The following is a 23,425-nucleotide window of genomic DNA, read 5'->3' on the forward strand; positions in this document are numbered from 1 at the left end:
TCTCCTCCTCTCTCCTGTCAGACCCTCTGTCCCCGGTATCTCCTCCTCTCTCCTGTCAGACCCTCTGTCCCCGGTATCTCCTCCTCTCTCCTGTCAGACCCTCTGTCCCCGGTATCTCCTCCTCTCTCCTGTCAGACCCTCTGTCCCCGGTATCTCCTCCTCTCTCCTGTCAGACCCTCTGTCCCGGTATCTCCCCTTCTCTCCTGTCAGACCCTCTGTCCCCGGTATCTCCCCCTCTCTCCTGTCAGACCCTCTGTCCCCGGTATCTCCTCCTCTCTCCTGTCAGACCCTCTGTCCCCGGTATCTCCCCCTCTTTCCTGTCAGACCCTCTGTCCCCGGTATCTCCTCCTCTCTCCTGTCAGACCCTCTGTCCCCGGTATCTCCCCCTCTTTCCTGTCAGACCCTCTGTCCCCGGTATCTCCCCCTCTCTCCTGTCAGATCCTCTGTCCCCGGTATCTCCCCCTCTCTCCTGTCAGACCCTCTGTCCCCGGTATCTCCCCCTCTCTCCTGTCAGACCCTCTGTCCCCGGTATCTCCCCCTCTCTCCTGTCAGATCCTCTGTCCCCGGTATCTCCTCCTCTCTCCTGTCAGACCCTCTGTCCCCGGTATCTCCCCCTCTCTCCTGTCAGACCCTCTGTCCCGGTATCTCCTCCTCTCTCTCTCCTATCTCGGACTCTGTCTCCCTGGTAACCGATCACATGACCTCTGTAACTTCTCTTCTTCCGGTGTGAGAAGGGCGTGGTTTCCTCTTCTCCCCGCCCCCTCAGTCTCTTCTCTGAGCTCCGCCCCCGCCTCCGCTGTCACTGCTCAGTGTCCGGCGGCCTGGAGCGGGTGTCTGTGCAGAGGAACGAGGACAGCGGAGGAAGGAACGGTCAGCGGGGCCACCACAGGAGCCGGGGTGAGGGAGACCGGGAGACGGCGGGTGATCTCTGGTCAGGAGGGTGTTATTGGGGTGATGTGTGCTTAGGAAGGTGGTAGTGTGACAGGAGGGTGTTATTAGGGTGTTCTACGGTCAGGAGGGTGTTATTAGGGTGTTCTACGGTCAGGAGGGTGTTATTAGGGTGTTCTACGGTCAGGAGGGTGTTATTAGGGTGTTCTACGGTCAGGAGGGTGTTATTAGGGTGTTCTACGGTCAGGAGGGTGTTATTAGGGTGTTCTACGGTCAGGAGGGTGTTATTAGGGTGTTCTACGGTCAGGAGGGTGTTTTTAAGGCGATTTCTGGTCAGGAGGGTGTTATTAGGGCGATCTCTGGTCAGGAGGGTGTTATTAGGGTGTTCTACGGTCAGGAGGGTGTTATTAGGGTGTTCTACGGTCAGGAGGGTGTTATTAGGGTGTTCTACGGTCAGGAGGGTGTTTTTAAGGCGATTTCTGGTCAGGAGGGTGTTATTAGGGCGATCTCTGGTCAGGAGGGTGTTATTAGGGTGTTCTACGGTCAGGAGGGTGTTATTAGGGTGATCTCTGGTCAGTAGGGTGTTATTAGGCCGATCTCTGATCTGGAGAGTATTATTAGGGCGATCTGTGGTCAGGAGGGTGTTATTAGGGCGATCTTTGGACAGGACGGTGTTATTAGGGTGTTCTACGGATAGGAGGGTGGTGTTAGGGCGATCCCTGGTCTGGAGGGTGTTATTAGAGCTATCTCTGGTCAGGAGGGTGTTATTGGGGTGATGTTTGTTTAGGAAGGAGTTAGGGTGTCAGGAGGGTGTTATTAGGGCAATCTCTGGTCAGGAGGGTGTTATTAGGGCGATCTCTGGTCAGGAGGGTGTTATTAGGGCGATCTCTGGTCAGGAGGGTGATATTAGGGTGATCTCTGGTCAGGAGGGTGTTATTGTGGTGGTGATCTCTGGTCAGGAGGGTGATATTAGGGTGATCTCTGGTCAGGAGGGTGTTATTGTGGTGGTGATCTCTGGTCAGGAGGGTGTTATTGTGGTGGTGATCTCTGGTCAGGAGGGTGATATTAGGGTGATCTCTGGTCAGGAGGGTGTTATTGTGGTGGTGATCTCTGGTCAGGAGGGTGATATTAGGGTGATCTCTGGTCAGGAGGGTGTTATTGTGGTGGTGATCTCTGGTCAGGAGGGTGATATTAGGGTGATCTCTGGTCAGGAGGGTGTTATTGTGGTGGTGATCTCTGGTCAGGAGGGTGATATTAGGGTGATCTCTGGTCAGGAGGGTGTTATTGTGGTGGTGATCTCTGGTCAGGAGGGTGTTATTAGGGCGATCTCTGGTCAGGAGGGTGTTATAGGAGTAAGGAAAGGCTAAGTGACTGTTCCAGTAGGGTGTCCACTTTGTATTGTCGTTGACCGTAGGGTGTCCACCTTGGATTGTCGTTGACCGTAGGGTGTCCACCTTGGATTGTCGTTGACCGTAGGGTGTCCACCTTGGATTGTCGTTGACCGTAGGGTGTCCACCTTGGATTCTCGTTGACCTGAGGGTGTCCATCTTGGATTGTCATTGACCTGAGGGTGTCCACCTTGGATTGTCGTTGACCGGAGGTTGTCCACCTTGGATTGTCGTTGACTTGAGGGTGTCCTCCTTGGATTGTCGTTGACCAGAGGTTGTCCACCTTGGATTGTCGTTGACCGGAGGTTGTCCACCTTGGATTGTCGTTGACCGGAGGTTGTCCACCTTGGATTGTCGTTGACCGGAGGTTGTCCACCTTGGATTGTCGTTGACCGGAGGTTGTCCACCTTGGATTGTCGTTGACCGGAGGTTGTCCACCTTGGATTGTCGTTGACCGGAGGTTGTCCACCTTGGATTGTCGTTGACCGGAGGTTGTCCACCTTGGATTGTCGTTGACCGGAGGTTGTCCACCTTGGATTGTCGTTGACCGGAGGTTGTCCACCTTGGATTGTCGTTGACCGGAGGGTGTCCACCTTGGATTGTCGTTGACCGGAGGGTGTCCTCCTTGGATTATCAGTGATGTGGCGAAGCCACCTTGAATTGTCGTTGAATTGGAGAGCGTAAACCTTGGATTGTCGATAACCAGCCGCACATGGGGATAACCCCGCTGCATTTAGTGGCTGTATCTGGTGTGTGGACTGTGGCCCCTTCTGAGTGTCAGGGGCCCCTCCCCTGTGGTGTCGAGATACATGTGACCAGTCCTTTGCTATGGAATCGGCAGGAGAAGTGGAGGGCGATGGAGATGGGGCGATGCTGAGCAGTCAGGGTTCATGCCGTCTGCGCCCCTCCGCCTACCGGGCCCTACGTAGCGCTGTCTCCAACCTCGCCCGCATTGATGACTTCTACTGTGAAAAAATCGGGTCTGGATTCTTCTCTGAAGTCTTCAAGGTAAGACTCTAGTCACATCCAGAGCTGCATATATTCTGACATATACTCAAGTCAGATGCATCCTCCCCTGCGTGCATGGATGCAATGGGGAGGATGCCCCCAGTGTGTGTGGACTTAATGGGGAGGATGCCCCCAGTGTGTGTGGACTTAATGGGGAGGATGCCCCCAGTGTGTGTGGACTTAATGGGGAGGATGCCCCCAGTGTGTGTGGACTTAATGGGGAGGATGCCCCCAGTGTGTGTGGACTTAATGGGGAGGATGCCCCCAGTGTGTGTGGACTTAATGGGGAGGATGCCCCCAGTGTGTGTGGACTTAATGGGGAGGATGCCCCCAGTGTGTGTGGACTTAATGGGGAGGATGCCCCCAGTGTGTGTGGACTTAATGGGGAGGATGCCCCCAGTGTGTGTGGACTTAATGGGGAGGATGCCCCCAGTGTGTGTGGACTTAATGGGGAGGATGCCCCCAGTGTGTGTGGACTTAATGGGGAGGATGCCCCCAGTGTGTGTGGACTTAATGGGGAGGATGCCCCCAGTGTGTGTGGACTTAATGGGGAGGATGCCCCCAGTGTGTGTGGACTTAATGGGGAGGATGCCCCCAGTGTGTGTGGACTTAATGGGGAGGATGCCCCCAGTGTGTGTGGACTTAATGGGGAGGATGCCCCCAGTGTGTGTGGACTTAATGGGGAGGATGCCCCCAGTGTGTGTGGACTTAATGGGGAGGATGCCCCCAGTGTGTGTGGACTTAATGGGGAGGATGCCCCCAGTGTGTGTGGACTTAATGGGGAGGATGCCCCCAGTGTGTGTGGACTTAATGGGGAGGATGCCCCCAGTGTGTGTGGACTTAATGGGGAGGATGCCCCCAGTGTGTGTGGACTTAATGGGGAGGATGCCCCCAGTGTGTGTGGACTTAATGGGGAGGATGCCCCCAGTGTGTGTGGACTTAATGGGGAGGATGCCCCCAGTGTGTGTGGACTTAATGGGGAGGATGCCCCCAGTGTGTGTGGACTTAATGGGGAGGATGCCCCCAGTGTGTGTGGACTTAATGGGGAGGATGCCCCCAGTGTGTGTGGACTTAATGGGGAGGATGCCCCCAGTGTGTGTGGACTTAATGGGGAGGATGCCCCCAGTGTGTGTGGACTTAATGGGGAGGATGCCCCCAGTGTGTGTGGACTTAATGGGGAGGATGCCCCCAGTGTGTGTGGACTTAATGGGGAGGATGCCCCCAGTGTGTGTGGACTTAATGGGGAGGATGCCCCCAGTGTGTGTGGACTTAATGGGGAGGATGCCCCCAGTGTGTGTGGACTTAATGGGGAGGATGCCCCCAGTGTGTGTGGACTTAATGGGGAGGATGCCCCCAGTGTGTGTGGACTTAATGGGGAGGATGCCCCCAGTGTGTGTGGACTTAATGGGGAGGATGCCCCCAGTGTGTGTGGACTTAATGGGGAGGATGCCCCCAGTGTGTGTGGACTTAATGGGGAGGATGCCCCCAGTGTGTGTGGACTTAATGGGGAGGATGCCCCCAGTGTGTGTGGACTTAATGGGGAGGATGCCCCCAGTGTGTGTGGACTTAATGGGGAGGATGCCCCCAGTGTGTGTGGACTTAATGTGGAGGGTGCCCCCTGCATGCATGGATGCGATGGTGAGGACGCCCCCTGCGCATGTGGATGCGATGTGGAGGGTTCCTCCGGCGTGTATGGACGTGATGTGGAGGGTGCCCCCAGTGTGTGTGTGGACACGATGTGGAGGATTCCCTCCTTCCAAATATGGAGGTCGTCTTGGCCAGTTTCGGCTTGGTCTCTGTGGCTGGATCACCCGTCTCTGTTTTTTTCCCCTCATCCGTTTGAGGTCAGCCTTTAATAAAGTCACTTCAGTATTCCAGGCTAAGACACGAAGAAACACAGGGCTATCCCCTCATTCCCCATATTACTCCAGTAATACACACGGTGTAAGATGTGTCTACAACGTCCTCCATGCTGGATGTGTAGAAATGCAGAATTTAGAATAGTGCTCGTAACATGGAATATAAGGCCTAGTTCAGACTGGAGTATTTTAGGTGTGGGGGACGTAGAGAGAACACTAATATGGACGCAGTAATGTATCATTCCTCTGGATCAAATCTCTCGTATACAGCATGGTTGACCTCGTGTGGGGTCACTCCTGAGGCTCCAGGTATTTTATTGTCTGTGATGTGAATGAAGCCTGAGGTTTCCGTGAGTGGCGGCGCAGTCCTATTCTTCTGGATATGATTGGGTTAATTCATGCTGAGCGCTTACTTCAGGGCGTCATAATGCTGTAATAAGGGGCTTATGTCAGACTCAGAAGATTTTCATCTGGAACCTCCCAAACCTGAGTTAATACACTGAGACATCAGTAACTTGTTCCACCGGAAGCCACAAGGGACCATAGGGGTAAAACTTCAAGGAAGAAAGAATGGTGGGGATCAATGTTCCTGGAGTTGAGCGCTTGGTATCACATTGATGAAGGTACAGATAATCTGTGATATTGGTTGGCGAATGTCCCTGGCGATGAGCACTTGGTATGACAGTGGTGAAGGTGCAGATGATCTGTGATATTAGTTGTCAAAGGTTCCTGGAGCTGAGCATTTGGTATGACAGTGATGAAGGTGCAGATGATCTGCAATATTGGTTGTCAAAGGTTCCTGAAGCTGAGCACTTGGTATGACAGTGTTGATGGTGCAGATGATCTGCTATATGGGATGGCAAATGTTAATGGAGCTGAGCATTTGGTATGACCTGTGATGAAGATGCAGATAATCTGCAATATTGGCTGCCGAAGGTTCCTGGAGATGAGCACTTGGTATGATGGTGATGAAGGTGCAGATGATCTGCGATATTGGCTGGCGAAGGTTCCTGGAGATGAACACTTGGTATGATGGTGATGAAGGTGCAGATAATCTGCAATATTGGCTGGCGAAGGTTCCGGGAGCTGAGCACTTGGTATGATGGTGATGAAGGTGCAGATGATCTGCGATATTGGTTGGTGAAGGTTCCTGGAGCTGAGCACACTTGGTATGATGGTGATGAAGGTGCAGATGATCCGCGATATTGGTTGGTGAAGGTTCCTGGAGCTGAGCATTTGGTATGATGGTGATGAAGGTGCAGATGATCTGCGATATTGGTTGGTGAAGGTTCCGGGAGCTGAGCACTTGGTATGATGGTGATGAAGGTGCAGATGATCTGCGATATTGGCTGGCGAAGGTTCCTGGAGATGAGCACTTGGTATGATGGTGATGAAGGTGCAGATGATCTGCGATATTGGCTGGCGAAGGTTCCTGGAGATGAGCACTTGGTATGATGGTGATGAAGGTGCAGATGATCTGCGATATTGGTTGGTGAAGGTTCCTGGAGATGAGCACTTGGTATGACAGTGGTGAAGGTGCAGATGATCTGCGATATTGGTTGGTGAAGGTTCCTGGAGCTGAGCACTTGGTATGACAGTGATGAAAGTGCAGATGATCTGCGATACTGGTTGGTGAAGGTTCCTGGAGATGAGCACTTGGTATGACAGTGGTGAAGGTGCAGATGATCTGCGATATTGATTAGTGAAGGTTCCTGGAGATGAGCACTTGGTATGATGGTGATGAAGGTGCAGATGATCTGCGATATTGGTTGGTGAAGGTTCCTGGAGATGAGCACTTGGTATGACAGTGATGAAAGTGCAGATGATCTGCGATACTGGTTGGTGAAGGTTCCTGGAGATGAGCACTTGGTATGATGGTGATGAAGGTGCATATGATCTGCGTTATTAGTCGGCGAAGGTTCCTAAAGATGAGCATGAGCCCTTGGTTTGATGGTGATGAAAGTGTCTAATAACTAAAAGACGTCCTGACTTTGCAGGAATGCAGTCTAATAACCGTGTCACTGCTTCCACCTTCATGTTCCTTCTGCCATCATGCTTCCTCCACTATCGTCTCCCTCCTTTTTCTTTCTCCCACCACCATGTTGCTCCTTATACAAGTTCTTGCTGCACGTTTTTCCACAAGAATTGTGGATGTTCCAAGTGTCTGGGTTTGCAATGTTTTTTCTGTCAGCAACGTCTTGCTCCGTATTTGTGTCCACCATTCTCGATCAGTGTTTTTCTAATGTAGGGCAGCACGGTGGCTCAGTGGTTAGCACTGCAGCCTTGCAGCGCTGGAGTCCTGGGTTCAAATCCCACCCAGGACAACATCTGCAAGGAGTTTGTATGTTCTCTCCGTGTTTGCGTGGGTTTCCTCCGGGTTCTCCGGTTTCCTCCCACAATCCAAAGACATACTGATAGGGAATTTAGATTGTGAGCCCCATCGGGGACAGTGATGATAATGTCTGTAAAGCGCTGCGGAATATGTTAAGCGCTATATAAAAATAAAGATTATTATTATTAATGTTTTGCTTGCATTTATTGGGTAAAGCAGCAGAGAATCCCGCTGGCAGTGCCAATCTCATCTCTGTTATTGAAACACATTTTTGAGAAGTTAAGTCAGAGGCTCAGTTACGGGTATTCGCATCTCCCCGATCCTACCCCAATATATAGTAGATGTAATAACAATAATATTAGCAAATGCCTCCAATTAGAAATGTCGTTTAGTTTCTGATTCACTGTCTTTTTCCTCATGTGCAGGAATTGCAGGACCTTGAATATAAATGGTTACGACCACTAGCAACTCGCTATCTGTCACTGTATCAGTGGTCGTAACTATGGATACCGAAGATCCTGCAATGCCTGCACACGAGGAAAGAGCGCGAATCCGAAAAATCTATACTACATTTCTAATTACAGGTAATGCTAATATTATTATTACACCTACTACATATTGGGATCGGATCTTGGAGATGGGAATAGTCCTTTAATTTCTCTCCTTGCTTTGTGAACAGGAGGTTGCAGGCAGGGCTGTGGATTCGGGAGTCGGTGTCCATTTTGGTGGAGTCAGTATAAATGGAGCGATTCCGACTCCTAACATATATAATACGCTGGGTGCAGTAGTACAATGTAGGATGTGCTGTAAATGTTTTCATAAGAATGTCCTATAAATGGCTGTTCTGTTCCTGATCCGAGGATCTCAGTAGTGAGGCAGTGCTGTGGAGTCGGAAGTCAGGGAAATTGGGGAGTCGGAGTCGGTGGTTTGGCTTACAGACTCCACAGCCCTGGTTGTAGGGTCTTGTGTACTGTGGGGAATAGGTGCTTATGAGGTCTTGTGAAGATATATACAGTTGTATGTAAAAAAGACACATCTACATGATGTTCTTAATATCTGACATGAAATCACAATAAGCCTTTCACAGTTTTAAGTCAATTAGGATTACCATAATTATTAATATTTGCCAAAAGCCAGAATGAGAGCGAGAGAGAATGTTTTAAGGCATTTTTATTACTTATCGAAAACTCAAACGTTTTTATGCACAAAGATTACTACTATGCCTTTACACAATTCTGGACTGCCCATATGACGATGTCTTGTGTTTAGAAGCTTCTGATAGGTTTTTTTTTTTGGCAACATCTGAATTAGAGACACTGTAAGAGTCATGTCGGTCTGGTAGTCGGGGCAGGTATATCTCGCCCAGGTATTTGTCCTATGTGAATTAGGCCGCTCAGTATCTTCAGGATACCGAGGGGTTAATAAGTGCAGGAATAAAGGCTGACCAGCTGGAGGTTTCAGGTGTCAGCCTGGGGCACACAGAATGCCTGTCTGTGTGAGACAAACGTGAGTGAGAGCTGTGCTCCTGATCTATGTAATGTTAGCTGGGAGGGAGAAGCCCCCCCAGTTGTTAGATAGGAACGTATTTGTTTAGTTAGCGCCGGACAGGCTAGGATTTATTTTTATGTTTTGTTTTCTGTATTTGCTTTCACTTTAATAAACCTGACTTGAGGTCAGTCAACTTGGAAACCTGCTGTCGCCTCAGAGTTCAATGCACAAACCACGTGACCTTTGACCCCAGCAAAGGCGATCCCGGAGTGTTTTGTCACATTGTGGTGGAGAACGCGGGCAACGCGTGGCACAGGCGACAGTATGGAAGACGTGGTGAAAGCCCTAGTACAGTCCACTGCCGTACAGCAGCAGGCCACTGCGGCACAGCAGGAAGCTAATCGCTTGATGGCCGCACAGCTGAAGGAGTTACTGGACATGACGGCTGCAGACCGCCAGCTTCTCCAACAGGTGGCGCAACGCTTGGTGAGCATGCCTGAGGTTGACCCGGAAGCAGAGTCCAGGAGGATCCATGTGAGTCGATACTGGCAAAAGCTGACCGCAGAAGATGACGTCGAGGCGTACCTGACAACGTTTGAGCGGACGGCGCTGAGGGAGAAGTGGCCGAAGGCACGATGGGCCGATCTAATTGCTCCGTTTCTCTCCGGTGAGGCCCAAAAAGCTTACCATGACTTGGACCCGGAAGTCGCTCAGGACTTTGAGAGGCTGAAAGCTGAGGTCCTGGCCCGGCTGGGTGTGACGACGGCTGTCCGTGCACAGAGGGTACATCAGTGGACCTATCACCAAGATAAACCGCCGCGATCGCAGATGTTCGACCTGATCTACTTGATAAAGAAATGGCTGCAACCCGAGGTACTGACAACTCCGGAGATAATCCAGCGGGTCGTTCTGGACAAGTACCTGAGAGTACTACCACCGGCGCTGAAAAAGTGGGTGAGCCAAGGAAATCCCGCGACAGCGGATCAACTGGTGGACTTGGTGGAGCGTTATTCCGTGGCGGAAGGACTTCCTGATGATACCGCTACTACCCGAACTGTACCTCCTCCTCGTGGAACCGGTAAGACTGTTCCAGGGACTGCGGGGGAAGGAAAATTGCCAAAAACTGTGGGGGAGGAACCCGGGACTGCTCGCACTCCGAGACCGAGAGTATTGGACGGTGGTCTCAGTAGGGGGCCTGTTAGGTGTTTCCGTTGCCATGAGAAGGGCCATGTTTCTGCAAACTGTCCTGTTACCACTGAACCCATGCAGTGCGACGTTACGGACTCTAAGAAACGCATGTCTTTGGTTACACGGCTAGTAAGTGTGAATGCGGGTCAAAATGATACAGTAAAACATCTGTGTGAATTGTCTGTAGATGGGGGAAAAACGTTGTGGCATTACTAGACTCTGGAAGTGTGGTGACTCTAGTGAAAGCCAGTCTGATAGCACGTCCAACTAGTCCGTCTGACAAGTTTTCTGTAACGTGTGTGCATGGTGACACCTGCTCATATCCTACAGCGGTCATATATGTATCTCCACTCCCTATGGGTCTGTGCAACACAAAGTGGGACTCGTTCCCGCATTGTTACAGGATATAATCTTGGGCAGGGATTTTCCTCTTTTCTGGCAGTTGTGGGAGAATCAGTTGCTCCTTCACGGTAGCTGTGACCGTGAATCTTCTCCCATGCTACCTGGAGGTCCCGAGCCCCTAGAGGAGGCCCCACAGGAAGATGCTGCTGGGGAGATTAGTGAATCTAACCTTCAGTACCCCTTCTCAGTTATGGCTGGGGAAACTGAGGAAACTGAGGAAACTCAGCGAGAGGCGGAGGCAGACAGCCATCCCGCACCCTGCCTACCAGATTTGGGAGTCCAGTTGGATGACTTCCACAGCGAACAAATGAAAGATCCTACCCTGACTCAGGCTAGGAAAAATGTAAAAATGATAGATAGCGTACCCGTAGAACCTGACACTAGGCTAGCGTACCCGTACATGGTTCTTGAAAATGATTTACTCTACCAGGTAGAAAAAAAAGGGGAAGACACTGTGCAACAGTTAGTGGTACCCAAACCTTATCGGCGGAAGGTACTGGACCTGGCCCACAGACATATAATGGGGGGACATCTGGGGGTACAAAAAACCACAGAAAGAATATTGCATTGTTTTGTGTGGCCTGGAATACACAATGATGTGCGTAACTATTGTGAGTCCTGTCCAGGGTGCCAAATCTCGGCACCTAAACCTCGGTACTGTAGCCCTTTGGTACCCCTCCCTATCATTGGGGTCCCTTTTGAGAGAATTGGGATGGATTTGGTTGGGCCCCTTCCCCGGTCCGCACGTGGGCACCAACATATCCTCGTCATCATGGACTATGCCACTCGCTACCCGGAAGCCATCCCTTTGCGTAACACTGCTACCAAAACGATCGCCAAAGAATTGGTGCAAGTGTTTAGTCGGGTAGGAATTCCAAAACAGATACTCACCGACCAGGGGACTCCCTTTATGTCGAGGGTAATGAAGGAGCTCTGCAGACTCTTACAAATAGATCCGTTGCGTACATCTGTCTATCACCCTCAAACAGATGGGTTGGTTGAGCGGTTCAATAAAACCTTAAAAAAGATGCTCCGGAAGGCGATAGACAAAGATGGGAAGAACTGGGATTACTTGTTACCCTATTTGCTGTTTGCCATTAGGGAAGTTCCCCAGTCTTCCACAGGGTTCTCGCCTTTCGAGCTATTATACGCCCGTCGTCCCCGTGGACTGTTGGACGTCGCAAAAGAAACCTGGGAAGGTCAAGTCACTCCCTTTAAAACGGTGATAGACCATGTAACGCAAATGCAGGACCGTATTGCTGCTGTCATGCCCCTTGTTAGGGAACATATGTTACAGGCCCAGAGGCAAAGTTATGATAGAGGCGCCAAGGTCCGTACACTTGCACCCGGGGATAGGGTGTTGATCCTAATCCCTACGGTGGATAGTAAATTTCTGGCGAAATGGCAGGGCCCCTTTGAGGTCATGGAACGAGTTGGAGAAGTAAACTATAAAGTGCACCAGCCTGGTAAGAGAAAACCAGAACAGATTTATCATGTGAATCTGATAAAACCCTGGAAAGACTGCGCTGCCCTAACTGCGGATCTGCCCCGTCCGGTTTGCTCACCGACCGTACCGGAGGTACAGATTGCCGAGACTCTCTCTGAACGACAAAAATCTGAGGTTAAGCAGTTTTTGTTACAGAACCAACAGTTTTTCTCGGAAAAACCTGGCCAGACTAGGCTAGTGAAACATGAGATTGTCACAGAGCCTGGTGTCACAGTTCATGTGAAGCCGTACCGGATTCCGGAAGCACGCCGTGAAGCCGTCTCCCGGGAGGTGAAGGCAATGTTGGACTTAGGAGTCATTGAAGAGTTGCACAGCGCCTGGTCCAGTCCAATCGTGTTGATACCTAAGCCGGATGGCTCTATACGGTTTTGCAATGACTTTAGGAAACTGAATGCGGTTTCTAAATTTGATGCCTACCCTATGCCCCGGGTCGATGAGTTGATCAATCGGCTGGGTAAAGCCCGATACATTACGACCCTGGATCTAACAAAGGGGTACTGGCAGATCCCTCTGGCCGAGGCGGCCAGAGAGAAGACGGCATTTGCTACACCGGAAGGGCTGTTCCAGTATATCTACATGCTGTTTGGACTTCACGGAGCCCCAGCAACGTTCCAGAGATTGATGGATCGAGTCTTGAGGCCCCACAGGCAGTACGCTTCTGCCTACCTAGATGACATCATAATTTACAGCGTGGACTGGGAAGCTCACCTCCGGAAGGTACAGGCAGTGATTGATGACCTGAGAGACGCAGGCTTAACGGCGAACCCCAAGAAATGTCACATCGGCCATGAAGAAGCCCGATACTTGGGCTACGTGATTGGCAGAGGAGTGGTTAAACCCCAGATCGACAAAATACAGGCAATTCAGGGCTGGCCGCAACCAGTGAACAAGAAACAAGTTCAAGCTTTCCTGGGCATTGCCGGCTATTATCGCCGGTTCATACCCAACTTTGCGGCCATGGCTACCCCCTTGACGGATCTTACCAAAGGGAGGGATTCCGTCATGGTAAAATGGACCTCAGCGGCTGAAGAGGCCTTCCACAGCCTGAAACGGGCTTTGTGCTCTCAGCCCGTACTAGTGACTCCTGATTTCAGCAGCGAGTTTGTGGTGCAAACTGATGCTTCTGATACTGGTGTCGGAGCTGTACTTTCCCAGGTAAGGGATGGAGTCGAACACCCGGTCCTCTACCTCGGTCGGAAACTGAATGTACATGAGCAGAGGTATGCCGTGATTGAAAAAGAGTGCTTAGCCATCAAATGGGCTCTCGACTCCCTCAAATATTACCTGGCAGGTAGGAAGTTTAGGCTGGTCACGGACCATGCCCCTCTCAAGTGGATGCACCTCCACAAAGACCGTAATAGTCGGGTAACCCGGTGGTTCCTTGCCCTGCAGGCTTACTCTTTCACGGTGGAGCACCGCCCCGGGGTGCAGATGGGGAACGCTGATGCCCTGTCCCGAGTACACTGTTTCGAGAGTATTCTTGCTCGACCTGAGTGGTCTGAGCAGGGGGGGGAGGATAAGTAAGAGTCATGTCGGTCTGGTAGTCGGGGGCAGGTATATCTCGCCAAGGTATTTGTCCTATGTGAATTAGGCCGCTCAGTATCTTCAGGATACCGAGGGGTTAATAAGTGCAGGAATAAAGGCTGACCAGCTGGAGGTTTCAGGTGTCAGCCTGGGGCACACAGAATGCCTGTCTGTGTGAGACAAACGTGAGTGAGAGCTGTGCTCATGATCTATGTAATGTTAGCTGGGAGGGAGAAGCCCCCCCAGTTGTTAGATAGGAACGTATTTGTTTAGTTAGTGCCGGACAGGCTAGGATTTATTTTTATGTTTTGTTTTCTGTATTTGCTTTCACTTTAATAAACCTGACTTGAGGTCAGTCAACTTGGAAACCTGCTGTCGCCTCAGAGTTCAATGCACAAACCACGTGACCTTTGACCCCAGCAAAGGCGATCTCGGAGTGTTTTGTCACAGACACACATGTAGATGTATTTTAATGCACACCTGAAACACACTGCTTCTTTGTGTAGCATCATGGCAAAGTCTCAGGAAATCAGCCAAGATATCAGGGAGAGAATTGTGGACTTGCACAAGTCTGGCTCATCCTTGGGTACAATTTGAAGATACCTGAAGGCGCCTCATTCATCTGTACAAACAATTATACACAAGCACAAACAAGATGGGAATGTCCAGCCATCTTACTGCTCAGGAAAGAGATGGGTTCTGAGCCCCAGAGATGAACATGCTTTGGTCCGACATGTGCATATCAACCCAAGGACAAAAGCAAAAGACCTTGTGAAGAAGCTGGCAGAAGCTGGTAAGATTGTGTCAATATCCACAGTGACATGAGTACTGTATCAACATGGGCTGAAAGGCCGCTGTGTCAGGAAGAAGCCATTACTCCAAAAGAAACATAAAAAAGGCAGATTAATATTTGTAAATGCACTCAGGAACTAAGACCTTAATTCCTGTGTGTCTGATGAAACTGAAATTGAACTTTTGGGGCATAATGACCATCGTTACATTTGGAGGAAAAAGGGAGAAGCTCAGAAGCCTAAGAACACCACCCCCACTGTGAAACACGGTGGAGGCAGCATCATGTTGTGGGGTTGTTTTGCTGCAGGAGGGACTGGTGCACTTCACAAAATAGATGGCTTCATGAGAAAAGCAGATTATGTGGCAATATTGAAGCGGGGTCCCAGGGTCACTGCTGGAGGAGGCAGGAGTGGGGTGATACTGCAGGCCGCAGGCAGGGATAAGGGGGGCACCGATGTGCGGCACGCTGCTGCGGGGATCTTGTGCTTCTGCCGGGTGTCCCTGGGTGCCCAACAGTTGCTGGCCGGTGCTGCAGGTGTCTCCAGTGCCCAGCGGTGCTGCGTGGGTGTCCCGGGGCCCTGCCGACATTTTGTGACAGGTCAGAGCCCCGGTACTTCCATCGTTCCATTTGCGGTGGTCTCTGGGAATATGGCCGCCGCCGGGGGCGGCGCATGTGCAGATGGTGATCTCGAGAGATGAGATATCAACTCTGAAATCTCATCTCTCGAGATCTTGGTCCCGAGATCACCGCCTGCGGCGGCCATATTCCTGGAGACCACTGTCATGCCGCTGCTGCCGCCGCCTCTCCCCACTGCAGCTCGCCGGGTGCGCGCACGCGTCGCATTCAGCTCTGCGCGTGCGCACATCTGATTCCTCTGTTGGCGCTCTTTCCTGTCCTCTCTGTCATCCTGGAGTACTGTAACCCGGAAGTAGCTCCCACGCTGCTATGTAAACTGCTTTCTGCTGCTCCTCTGTGCCTGATGTTCATTTGTGTTTACAAGTGCTTCTGGTCGCCTGTGGTCTCTGTGCGTTCCTAGCTCTCTGACCTTGGGTCTCCTCCTCTCTCTGCAGTGCCCGCCTGTTTCCTGTGTTCCTGCCGTGTTCCTTCAGTTCCTTTTCCTCTGCGGTACCTGCCCGGCTCCTATATCCTTTCCTTGCTCCCGTCAGCCTCAGTGTCTCAATGTTGTCCTGCCAGCCTCCGTGCCTCTGTAGCGTTCCCTTCTTCTCCCTCGTCTCAGTAGTTCCTTTCTGTTCCCTCTTTCCCTTTGTGCCTGCTGTGTACCCGTCTGATCTCAGTCGACCCTCCAGCTTCCGTGGCGATAGTCCCTCACGGGCCTGCCCCTAACTCTCCCTGTATAGGGGGCGGTCCACCTGGTCAGCTCGTCCGAGAGGGGTTCGTTGTCACGGTCCAGTGGGTCCACTCTCCGTTTTTCCCTGTTTGAATCGACACGCTCAATAGGACTGCACTCGGGTGACATCCGAGTGCAGCCAGATTCTTACAGCATCACAGTAACATCAGGCCATGGACCCCGCTGGAGTCTCCGCCACTCAAAGAGTTACTCTTTTTGCGTGAAAACCAGACTAGGATCATGTCGTTTTTAAAGAATATGGAGTCTCGCCTAGCGGCTTTACAGCCTTCTGATCCTGGTATTGCTCCACAGTTGGTTGCCCTTCAGCAGGAGCTAGGTCTACAACGGGACACTCAGTCCCATATTTTGAATTTTATGGCCTCCATTAATGATCGGCTTCTCTCCCTCCAGAATGTGGCCTCTGTTTCCACTCCTGTCTCTACGCCACAACTCTCGCCCCGACTTGCTAGACCTCCTCGGTATGGTGGGGATCCTAAAGCGTGCCGCGGCTTTCTTAATCAATGCCAGTTGCATTTTGAATTGTCTCCGCTACTTTATCCTACCGACCGAGCTATGGTTGCTTTTATAGTATCCCATTTGGAGGGTGAGGCTTTGGCATGGGTTAATCCTCTCTGGGAGCGTGATGATCCTTTGGTCTCCCAACTCAATCCGTTCCTGGATACCTTCCGCAAGGTTTTTGATGAACCTGGTCGTCTGGTCTCTACCACTAAGTCCCTCTTTAACCAGGGTACTATCTCAGTAGCCCAGTACGCCATCCGTTTCCGGACTCTGTCCTCAGACCTTGGGTGGAATAATGAGGCTTTGGTTGGAGCGTTTTGGCGTGGTTTGTCTTCACGGATTAAGGATGAGCTGGTGGGACGGGACACTCCCACCTCTTTGGATGATCTTATCTCCTTAGCCATACGCATTGATCTGCGCTTTCAGGAGCGCACTCGCGAGCTTGCCAGAGAGAAGAGACCTCTTCGCCAGACCACTGTTGCTCGAGGGACTTCTTTTCCTCAAGCAGCCCCGGTGGCCTCTTCATCTTCTCCTGAACCCATGCAGGTCGATCGCCTTAAGTCTTCTGAGCAACGCTGCAAGGAGAGACTCGCACAAGATCTTTGTTTTTACTGCGGCAGTGCCTCTCATCTCTTACGCGCCTGTCCTCAGAAGCCGGGAAACGCCTCCACCTAGGACAGGTAAGAGAGGCCTTCCTAGGTGGTTATGATTCCTCTCCGCCTCTGGTTTTGTCTGTTATTCTACATTTAGGTTCCCGTCACTTTTCTCTGGAGGCTTATGTTGATTCAGGAGCGGCTGGGAACTTTGTTCAGCTCGAGGTTGTTAACAAGCTTGGGATACCAGTTAGACCCTTGGAGACTCCTAGACAAATAGCTTCCGTCGATGGTCAGCCTTTGCGGGAGACCGTCAACTTGGTTACGGAGGAAGTCGAACTTCAGATTGGAGCTCTTCATCGTGAGAAACTGGCCTTTTATGTTTTACCTTCTTTGTCTAATTCTTTCCTTTTGGGTCTTCCTTGGTTGAGAGATCACGAACCCACTCTGGACTGGCGTACTGGCGATGTTCTACGGTGGGGACAGTCTTGTCTGAACAGGTGCCTGCTTCCCGTCAAGCCTGCGTCCTCCTCTCGGTCTGCTTCGGAATCCGTGGGAATTCCTCCAGCCTATTGCGCTTTCTTGGACGTCTTTAACAAGAAGGAAGCGGAGATTTTGCCGCCGCACCACCCTTATGACTGCCCGATAGACCTTCTTCCTGGTTCTTCTCCACCTAGAGGTCGTATTTACCCATTGTCTCCTACCGAGACTCAAGCCATGTCCGAATATATCCAAGAGAATCTGGCCAGAGGCTTCATTCGAAAGTCTTCCTCACCTGCAGGAGCTGGGTTCTTCTTCGTTAAAAAGAAGGACGGTTCTCTTCGCCCATGTATAGACTACCGGGGTCTCAACACTATCACGATCAAAAACAAGTACCCACTTCCTCTCATACCAGAACTCTTTGATCGTCTACGTGGAGCACGAATCTTTACCAAATTGGATCCCAGAGGAGCTTATAATTTGATCCGTATCCGTTCCGGTGACGTGTGGAAGACTGCGTTTAATACCAGAGATGGTCATTATGAATATTTAGTTATGCCATTCGGTTTATGCAATGCACCCGCAGTCTTCCAGGAGTTCGTAAATGATGTTTTTCGGGATCTACTTTACACCTGTGTTGTAGTGTACTTGGACGATATCCTCGTGTTCTCTCCAGATCTGTCTACCCACAGAAGAGATGTACGGCAAGTACTTCAGCTTTTGAGAGAGAATCGGCTGTACGCAAAACTGGAAAAATGTGTCTTCGAACAGTCATCTCTACCCTTCTTGGGTTTCCTAATTTCCGACGCTGGTTTGTGTATGGATCCGGGAAAAGTTTCTGCCGTACTCAACTGGCCACGTCCTCTTGGAGTGAAAGCAATTCAGCGATTTCTTGGATTTGCTAATTACTATCGGCAGTTTATCCCTCACTTTTCCTCTCTTTCAGCTCCAATCTCCTCCATGATTCGGAAGGGTGCCAATCCTCATCAGTGGTCGTCTGAGGCCGAAGAGGCTTTCCGGTCCATTAAGCAAGCCTTTGCCTCCGCTCCTATTCTTCATCGTCCAGTGGCCAATAAACCCTTCATCCTTGAAGTAGATGCTTCTGCAATTGGAGCTGGAGCTGTGCTCTCGCAAAAATCCTCTTCTGGTCGTCTTGTGCCCTGTGGATTTTTCTCAAAGATCTTCTCCTCCTCAGAAAAAAATTATTCCATCGGTGATAAAGAACTTTTGGCAATCAGGTTGGCATTAGAGGAGTGGCGGTACCTCTTAGAAGGGGCTTTACATCGTTTTATAATCTACACAGATCACAAGAATCTGGCGTATATTCGTTCTGCGCAAAGACTTAAAGGGAACCTACCACCCCGTTTTTTTAAAAATTAGATAAAAATAGTGTGAAATAGGGGCAGAGCTGGGCTTTACATTAGGGCCTTTTCGGTGCCTTTACACCCCCGTTAGGCTGTCCAAATACCTTTGTGAAGTGGCCGTTTTCTGCTGTCACTCAAGTGGGTCAGGTCGGATGGGTGTGGTCACAGCGCTGTTTGTCCCCCAGGATCCTGCTCATCTTTACGTTGGTGGCGTAGTGGTGTGCGCATGTCCAAAGAAGATCCACTGCCCAGGAGATGAATAACGGCGCGGTCTTCGCTATTCAGCCGTTTACCGGTGGGCGCGGCCATCTTTCCTGTGGCCGCGCCTGCGCAGATGGAGCGCTCTGCTGCCCGGGACTTCAGGAAAATGGCCGCGGGATTCCGCGCGTGCGCAGATGGAGATCGCGGCGGCCATTTTCCTGAAGTCCCGGGCAGCAGAGCGCTCCATCTGCGCAGGCGCGGCCACAGGAAAGATGGCCGCGCCCACCGGTAAACGGCTGAATAGCGAAGACCGTGCCATTATTCATCTCCTGGGCAGTGGATCTTCTTTGGACATGCGCACACCACTACGCCACCAACGTAAAGATGAGCAGGATCCTGGGGGACAAACAGCGCTGTGACCACGCCCATCCGACCTGACCAACTTGAGTGACAGCAGAAAACGGCCACTTCACAAAGGTATTTGGACAGCCTAACGGGGGTGTAAAGGCACCGAAAAGGCCCTAATGTAAAGCCCAGCTCTGCCCCTATTTCACACTATTTTTATCTAATTTTTAAAAAACGGGGTGGTAGGTTCCCTTTAATCCTCGGCAGGCCAGGTGGGCCTTGTTTTTCGCCAGGTTTGACTTCGAACTTCGTTTCTTGCCAGGAAATAAAAACTCCAAAGCCGACGCTCTGTCTAGGTCATTCCAGGCGGTGGATATGGAGGAGGAGCCTGAGCACATCATCGATCCTGCCAGAGTCATCACGGTTGCTCCAGTCTCTCTCACTTCTTTGCCTCCAGGTAAGACCTTTGTCACTGAAGGTAACAGGAGACGTGTCTTACTTTGGGGTCACGCCTCCAAACTGGCTGGACATGTTGGTTTCAAAAAAACCTTTAGTTTGATCTCTCGTTTTTACTGGTGGCCAACGTTGTCTAAGGATGTCCAAAGTTTTGTCGCCTCTTGTCCTTCCTGTGCCAAGAATAAGATTCCCAGGCATCTACCTTCCGGGCTTTTACATCCTTTGCCAGTACCTTCCACTCCGTGGCAACATTTATCTATGGATTTCATCACTGATCTGCCTCATTCTTCTGGTTGCACCGTCATCTTCGTGGTTATGGACCGTTTCTCCAAGATGGCTCATTTCATCGCTCTTCCAGGTTTACCTTCTGCTCCCGAATTGGCAAAGATTTTTGTTCACCATATTTTTCATCTTCATGGTCTTCCTTTACATATTGTTTCTGACCGAGGTGTTCAATTCACCGCCCACTTCTGGAGATCCCTCTGCAAATCTATGAACATTTCGCTTGACTTTTCTTCGGCCTACCATCCACAGTCCAATGGCCAGGTGGAACGTACTAATCAGACCTTGGTAACTTATCTCCATCATTTTTCCAATTCTCATCAGAATGATTGGTCTGACTTACTGCCATGGGCTGAGTTTTCTTACAATAACCATTCCAGCGAAGCCACTAACAAATCTCCATTTTTTATCGTCTATGGTCAACATCCTGGTCTTTCTCTTTCGGTTCCTCCTGTCTCTACTGTACCAGCGGCTGATCTTCTGTCTAGAGAGTTCTCCAGTGTCTGGCAGGAGACCAAGTCCGCCCTTGAGTTGGCTCAAGTTAGGATGAAGAGACATGCGGACAAAAGACGTCTCGATTCTCCTATATTCCATCCTGGGGACAAGGTTTGGGTTTCTTCTAAATTTATCCGTCTCAAAATCCCTTCACATAAGTTGGGCCCTCGCTATATCGGTCCATTCGAAGTTTTGTCTTGTATTAATGACGTTTCTTACAAACTTAAGTTGCCTGCCTCTCTGCGTATTTCTAATTCTTTTCATGTGTCTCTCCTTAAACCTGTAGTTTTTAATCAGTTTCATTCTTCTAACCTTAGTTCTCCTTCGCCTGTTTCCGAGGATGATGTCTTTGAAGTTAGGGACATTCTAGCCATGAAAAAACTTAGAGGGAAAACTTTGTTTTTGGTTGACTGGAAGGGTTTTGGTCCTGAGGAGAGGTCCTGGGAGCCTCGAGAGAACATTCAGGCTCCTCGTATTTTGTCCCGGTTTCTTTCTAGTCTTAAAAAGGAGGGGCGTAAAGACGGGGGTACTGTCATGCCGCTGCTGCCGCCGCCTCTCCCCACTGCAGCTCGCCGGGTGCGCGCACGCGTCGCATTCAGCTCTGCTCGTGCGCACATCTGATTCCTCTGTTGGCGCTCTTTCCTGTCCTCTCTGTCATCCTGGAGGACTGTAACCCGGAAGTAGCTCCCACGCTGCTATGTAAACTGCTTCCTGCTTCTCCTCTGTGCCTGATGTTCATTTGTGTTTACAAGTGCTTCTGGTCGCCTGTGGTCTCTGTGTGTTCCTACCTCTCTGACCTTGGGTCTCCTCCTCTCTCTGCAGTGCCCACCTGTTTCCTGTGTTCCTGCCGTGTTCCTTCAGGTGCTTTTCCTCTGCGGTACCTGCCCGGCTCCTATATCCTTTCCTTGCTTCCGTCAGCCTCAGTGTCTCCATATTGTCCTGCCAGCCTCCGTGCCTCTGTAGCGTTCCCTTCTTCTCCCTCGTCTCAGTAGTTCCTTTCTGTTCCCTCTTTCCCTTTGTGTCTGCTGTGTACCCGTCTGATCTCAGTCGACCCTCCAGCTTCCGTGGCGATAGTCCCTCACGGGCCTGCCCCTAACTGTCCCTGTATAGGGGGCGGTCCACCTGGTCAGCTCGTCCGAGAGGGGTTCGTCGTCACGGTCCAGTGGGTCCACTCTCCGTTTTTCCCTGTTTGAATCGACACGCTCAATAGGACTGCACTCGGGTGACATCCGAGTGCAGCCAGATTCTTACAGCATCACACACTGCACATGGAACAGTGGAAGTGCCGGGGCTCTGGCCAGTCGAAAAATGTCGGACATGCACGCAGCACCGCTGGGCAACGGAAATTCTTACAGCACCGTTATTCCCGCACATGCGTAGTAACAATGCGGCTGTTACTGCTGCGGTGCCTTATAGGATTCGGGGACAGCATCCGGAAGTCCCAACTGGCGATTATTTCTATAGATTATGGTAATCCTAATTGACCTAAAACGGGAAAGGTTTATTCTGATTTCCATATCAGATATTGAGAAAAACCTGCAGATGTGTATATATATATATGTGTGTATGCTAGTTATGCAAATTGTCTCTTCAGAGAGGAAGAGAACTAGAACTCTAGTGCCACCTATTGGAAGGTAGCAATCCTACAAGTCAATGTCGACCCTTTAACGAGCCTTGTCACATGACTTGGGATAATAGCCTAACCAGAATCTCAATTTGCAGACACTGTTTAGGGGTACTGCCCCTCGTCAGTGCAAAGTGGAGATCTGGCTTGGCTGTGTATATAGTGTATGTAAACTTCTAGTTTCAACTGTAGCTGTGGGGTCTTGTGGAGAGTAGGTGGTTTTGGTGTCTTTTGTAGTTGGGACAGAAGGGTGTTGGATCTTGTGTGGTGACACAGGACATTTCAAGCTCTTGTGTATGGAAGACAGGTGGTTGTGGGATCTGTGAAGTGCGGATAGGAGGTTGTGGGGTCTTGTGTAGTGGAGGACAGGAAGGTGTTGGATCTTGTGTGGTGGCACAGAAGATTCAAGCTCTTGTGTATGGAAGACAGGTGGTTGTGGGATCTCGTGAAGTGCGGATAGGAGGTTGTGGGGTCTTGTGTAGTGGAGGACAGGAAGGTGTTGGATCTTGTGTGGTGGCACAGAAGATTCAAGCTCTTGTGTATGGAAGACAGGTGGTTGTGGGATCTCGTGAAGTGCGGATAGGAGGTTGTGGGGTCTTGTGTAGTGGAGGACAGGAAGGTGTTGGATCTTGTGTGGTGGCACAGAAGATTCAAGCTCTTGTGTATGGAAGACAGGTGGTTGTGGGATCTCGTGAAGTGCGGATAGGAGGTTGTGGGGTCTTGTGTAGTGGAGGACAGGAGGGTGTTGGATCTTGTGTAGAAGGAATAAATAGTTGTGGTGTCTCGTTTAAAGTGGATAGATGGCTATGGTGTTTTGTGTAGTTGGGAACATGTAGTTGTTGGCTCATGTAGTGATAGTTGATTGTTGGGGTCTTGTGTAGTCACCAATATGTGGTTGCAGGGGTCCTATGAAATAGTTGAACACTCCAACACTTTGTGGTATTTTAGGGCTCTGGCTGTGGTTCAGGCTTCCATATAATGGAATCTACAGTTACTGACCCCTCATATTACAGACAGATCTGTATTTGGGAAGTGATGGCCCATGTAGCTACGATTGTACTGCTGGGATTTTTAATGACATAATCGGGTGGATCTTGGATTGCTTGCTCCATCCAGATGTCCACTACTGGCAGCGCTGACAGCGTGTGACCCTAGTGAACCCCACCCTGCTCCATTCACCTCTCCCTGTACACAAACAGGGCCACATTGGGCTCTTATCACTCCTGGTGTTGTCCATAGTCTGCGCCCTTCATACACGCCACACCTTCTTAATCATAGCACCACTGAGAGGTGTATGTGATAGGAGCCATGTGCAGAGGAAGATGGGGTGCGGGGAGATAT

At 50.7% G+C, this 23,425-nt stretch overlaps 1 protein-coding gene across 2 annotated transcripts in view; it reads left to right on the plus strand.

Annotated features, from left to right (window-relative positions):
- Positions 1–712: 712 nt before the first annotated feature.
- Positions 713–23,425, plus strand: part of LOC143802086 (dual specificity testis-specific protein kinase 2-like) — a 59,543-nt gene continuing 36,830 nt past the window's right edge. The window contains exons 1-2 of one of the 2 annotated variants that reach the window (XM_077281302.1): positions 713–897; positions 3,118–3,284. In XM_077281302.1, coding sequence (XP_077137417.1) covers positions 3,147–3,284 — 138 coding nt within the window. In that variant the 5' untranslated portion in view covers positions 713–897; positions 3,118–3,146. Of the gene's footprint in view, positions 898–2,302; positions 3,285–23,425 lie in introns of both variants that reach the window. The other variant, XM_077281301.1, reaches the window with a different exon arrangement.

Source organism: Ranitomeya variabilis, chromosome 1, assembly GCF_051348905.1.
Source record: "Ranitomeya variabilis isolate aRanVar5 chromosome 1, aRanVar5.hap1, whole genome shotgun sequence".
Classification (NCBI taxonomy): Eukaryota; Metazoa; Chordata; class Amphibia; order Anura; family Dendrobatidae; genus Ranitomeya; species Ranitomeya variabilis.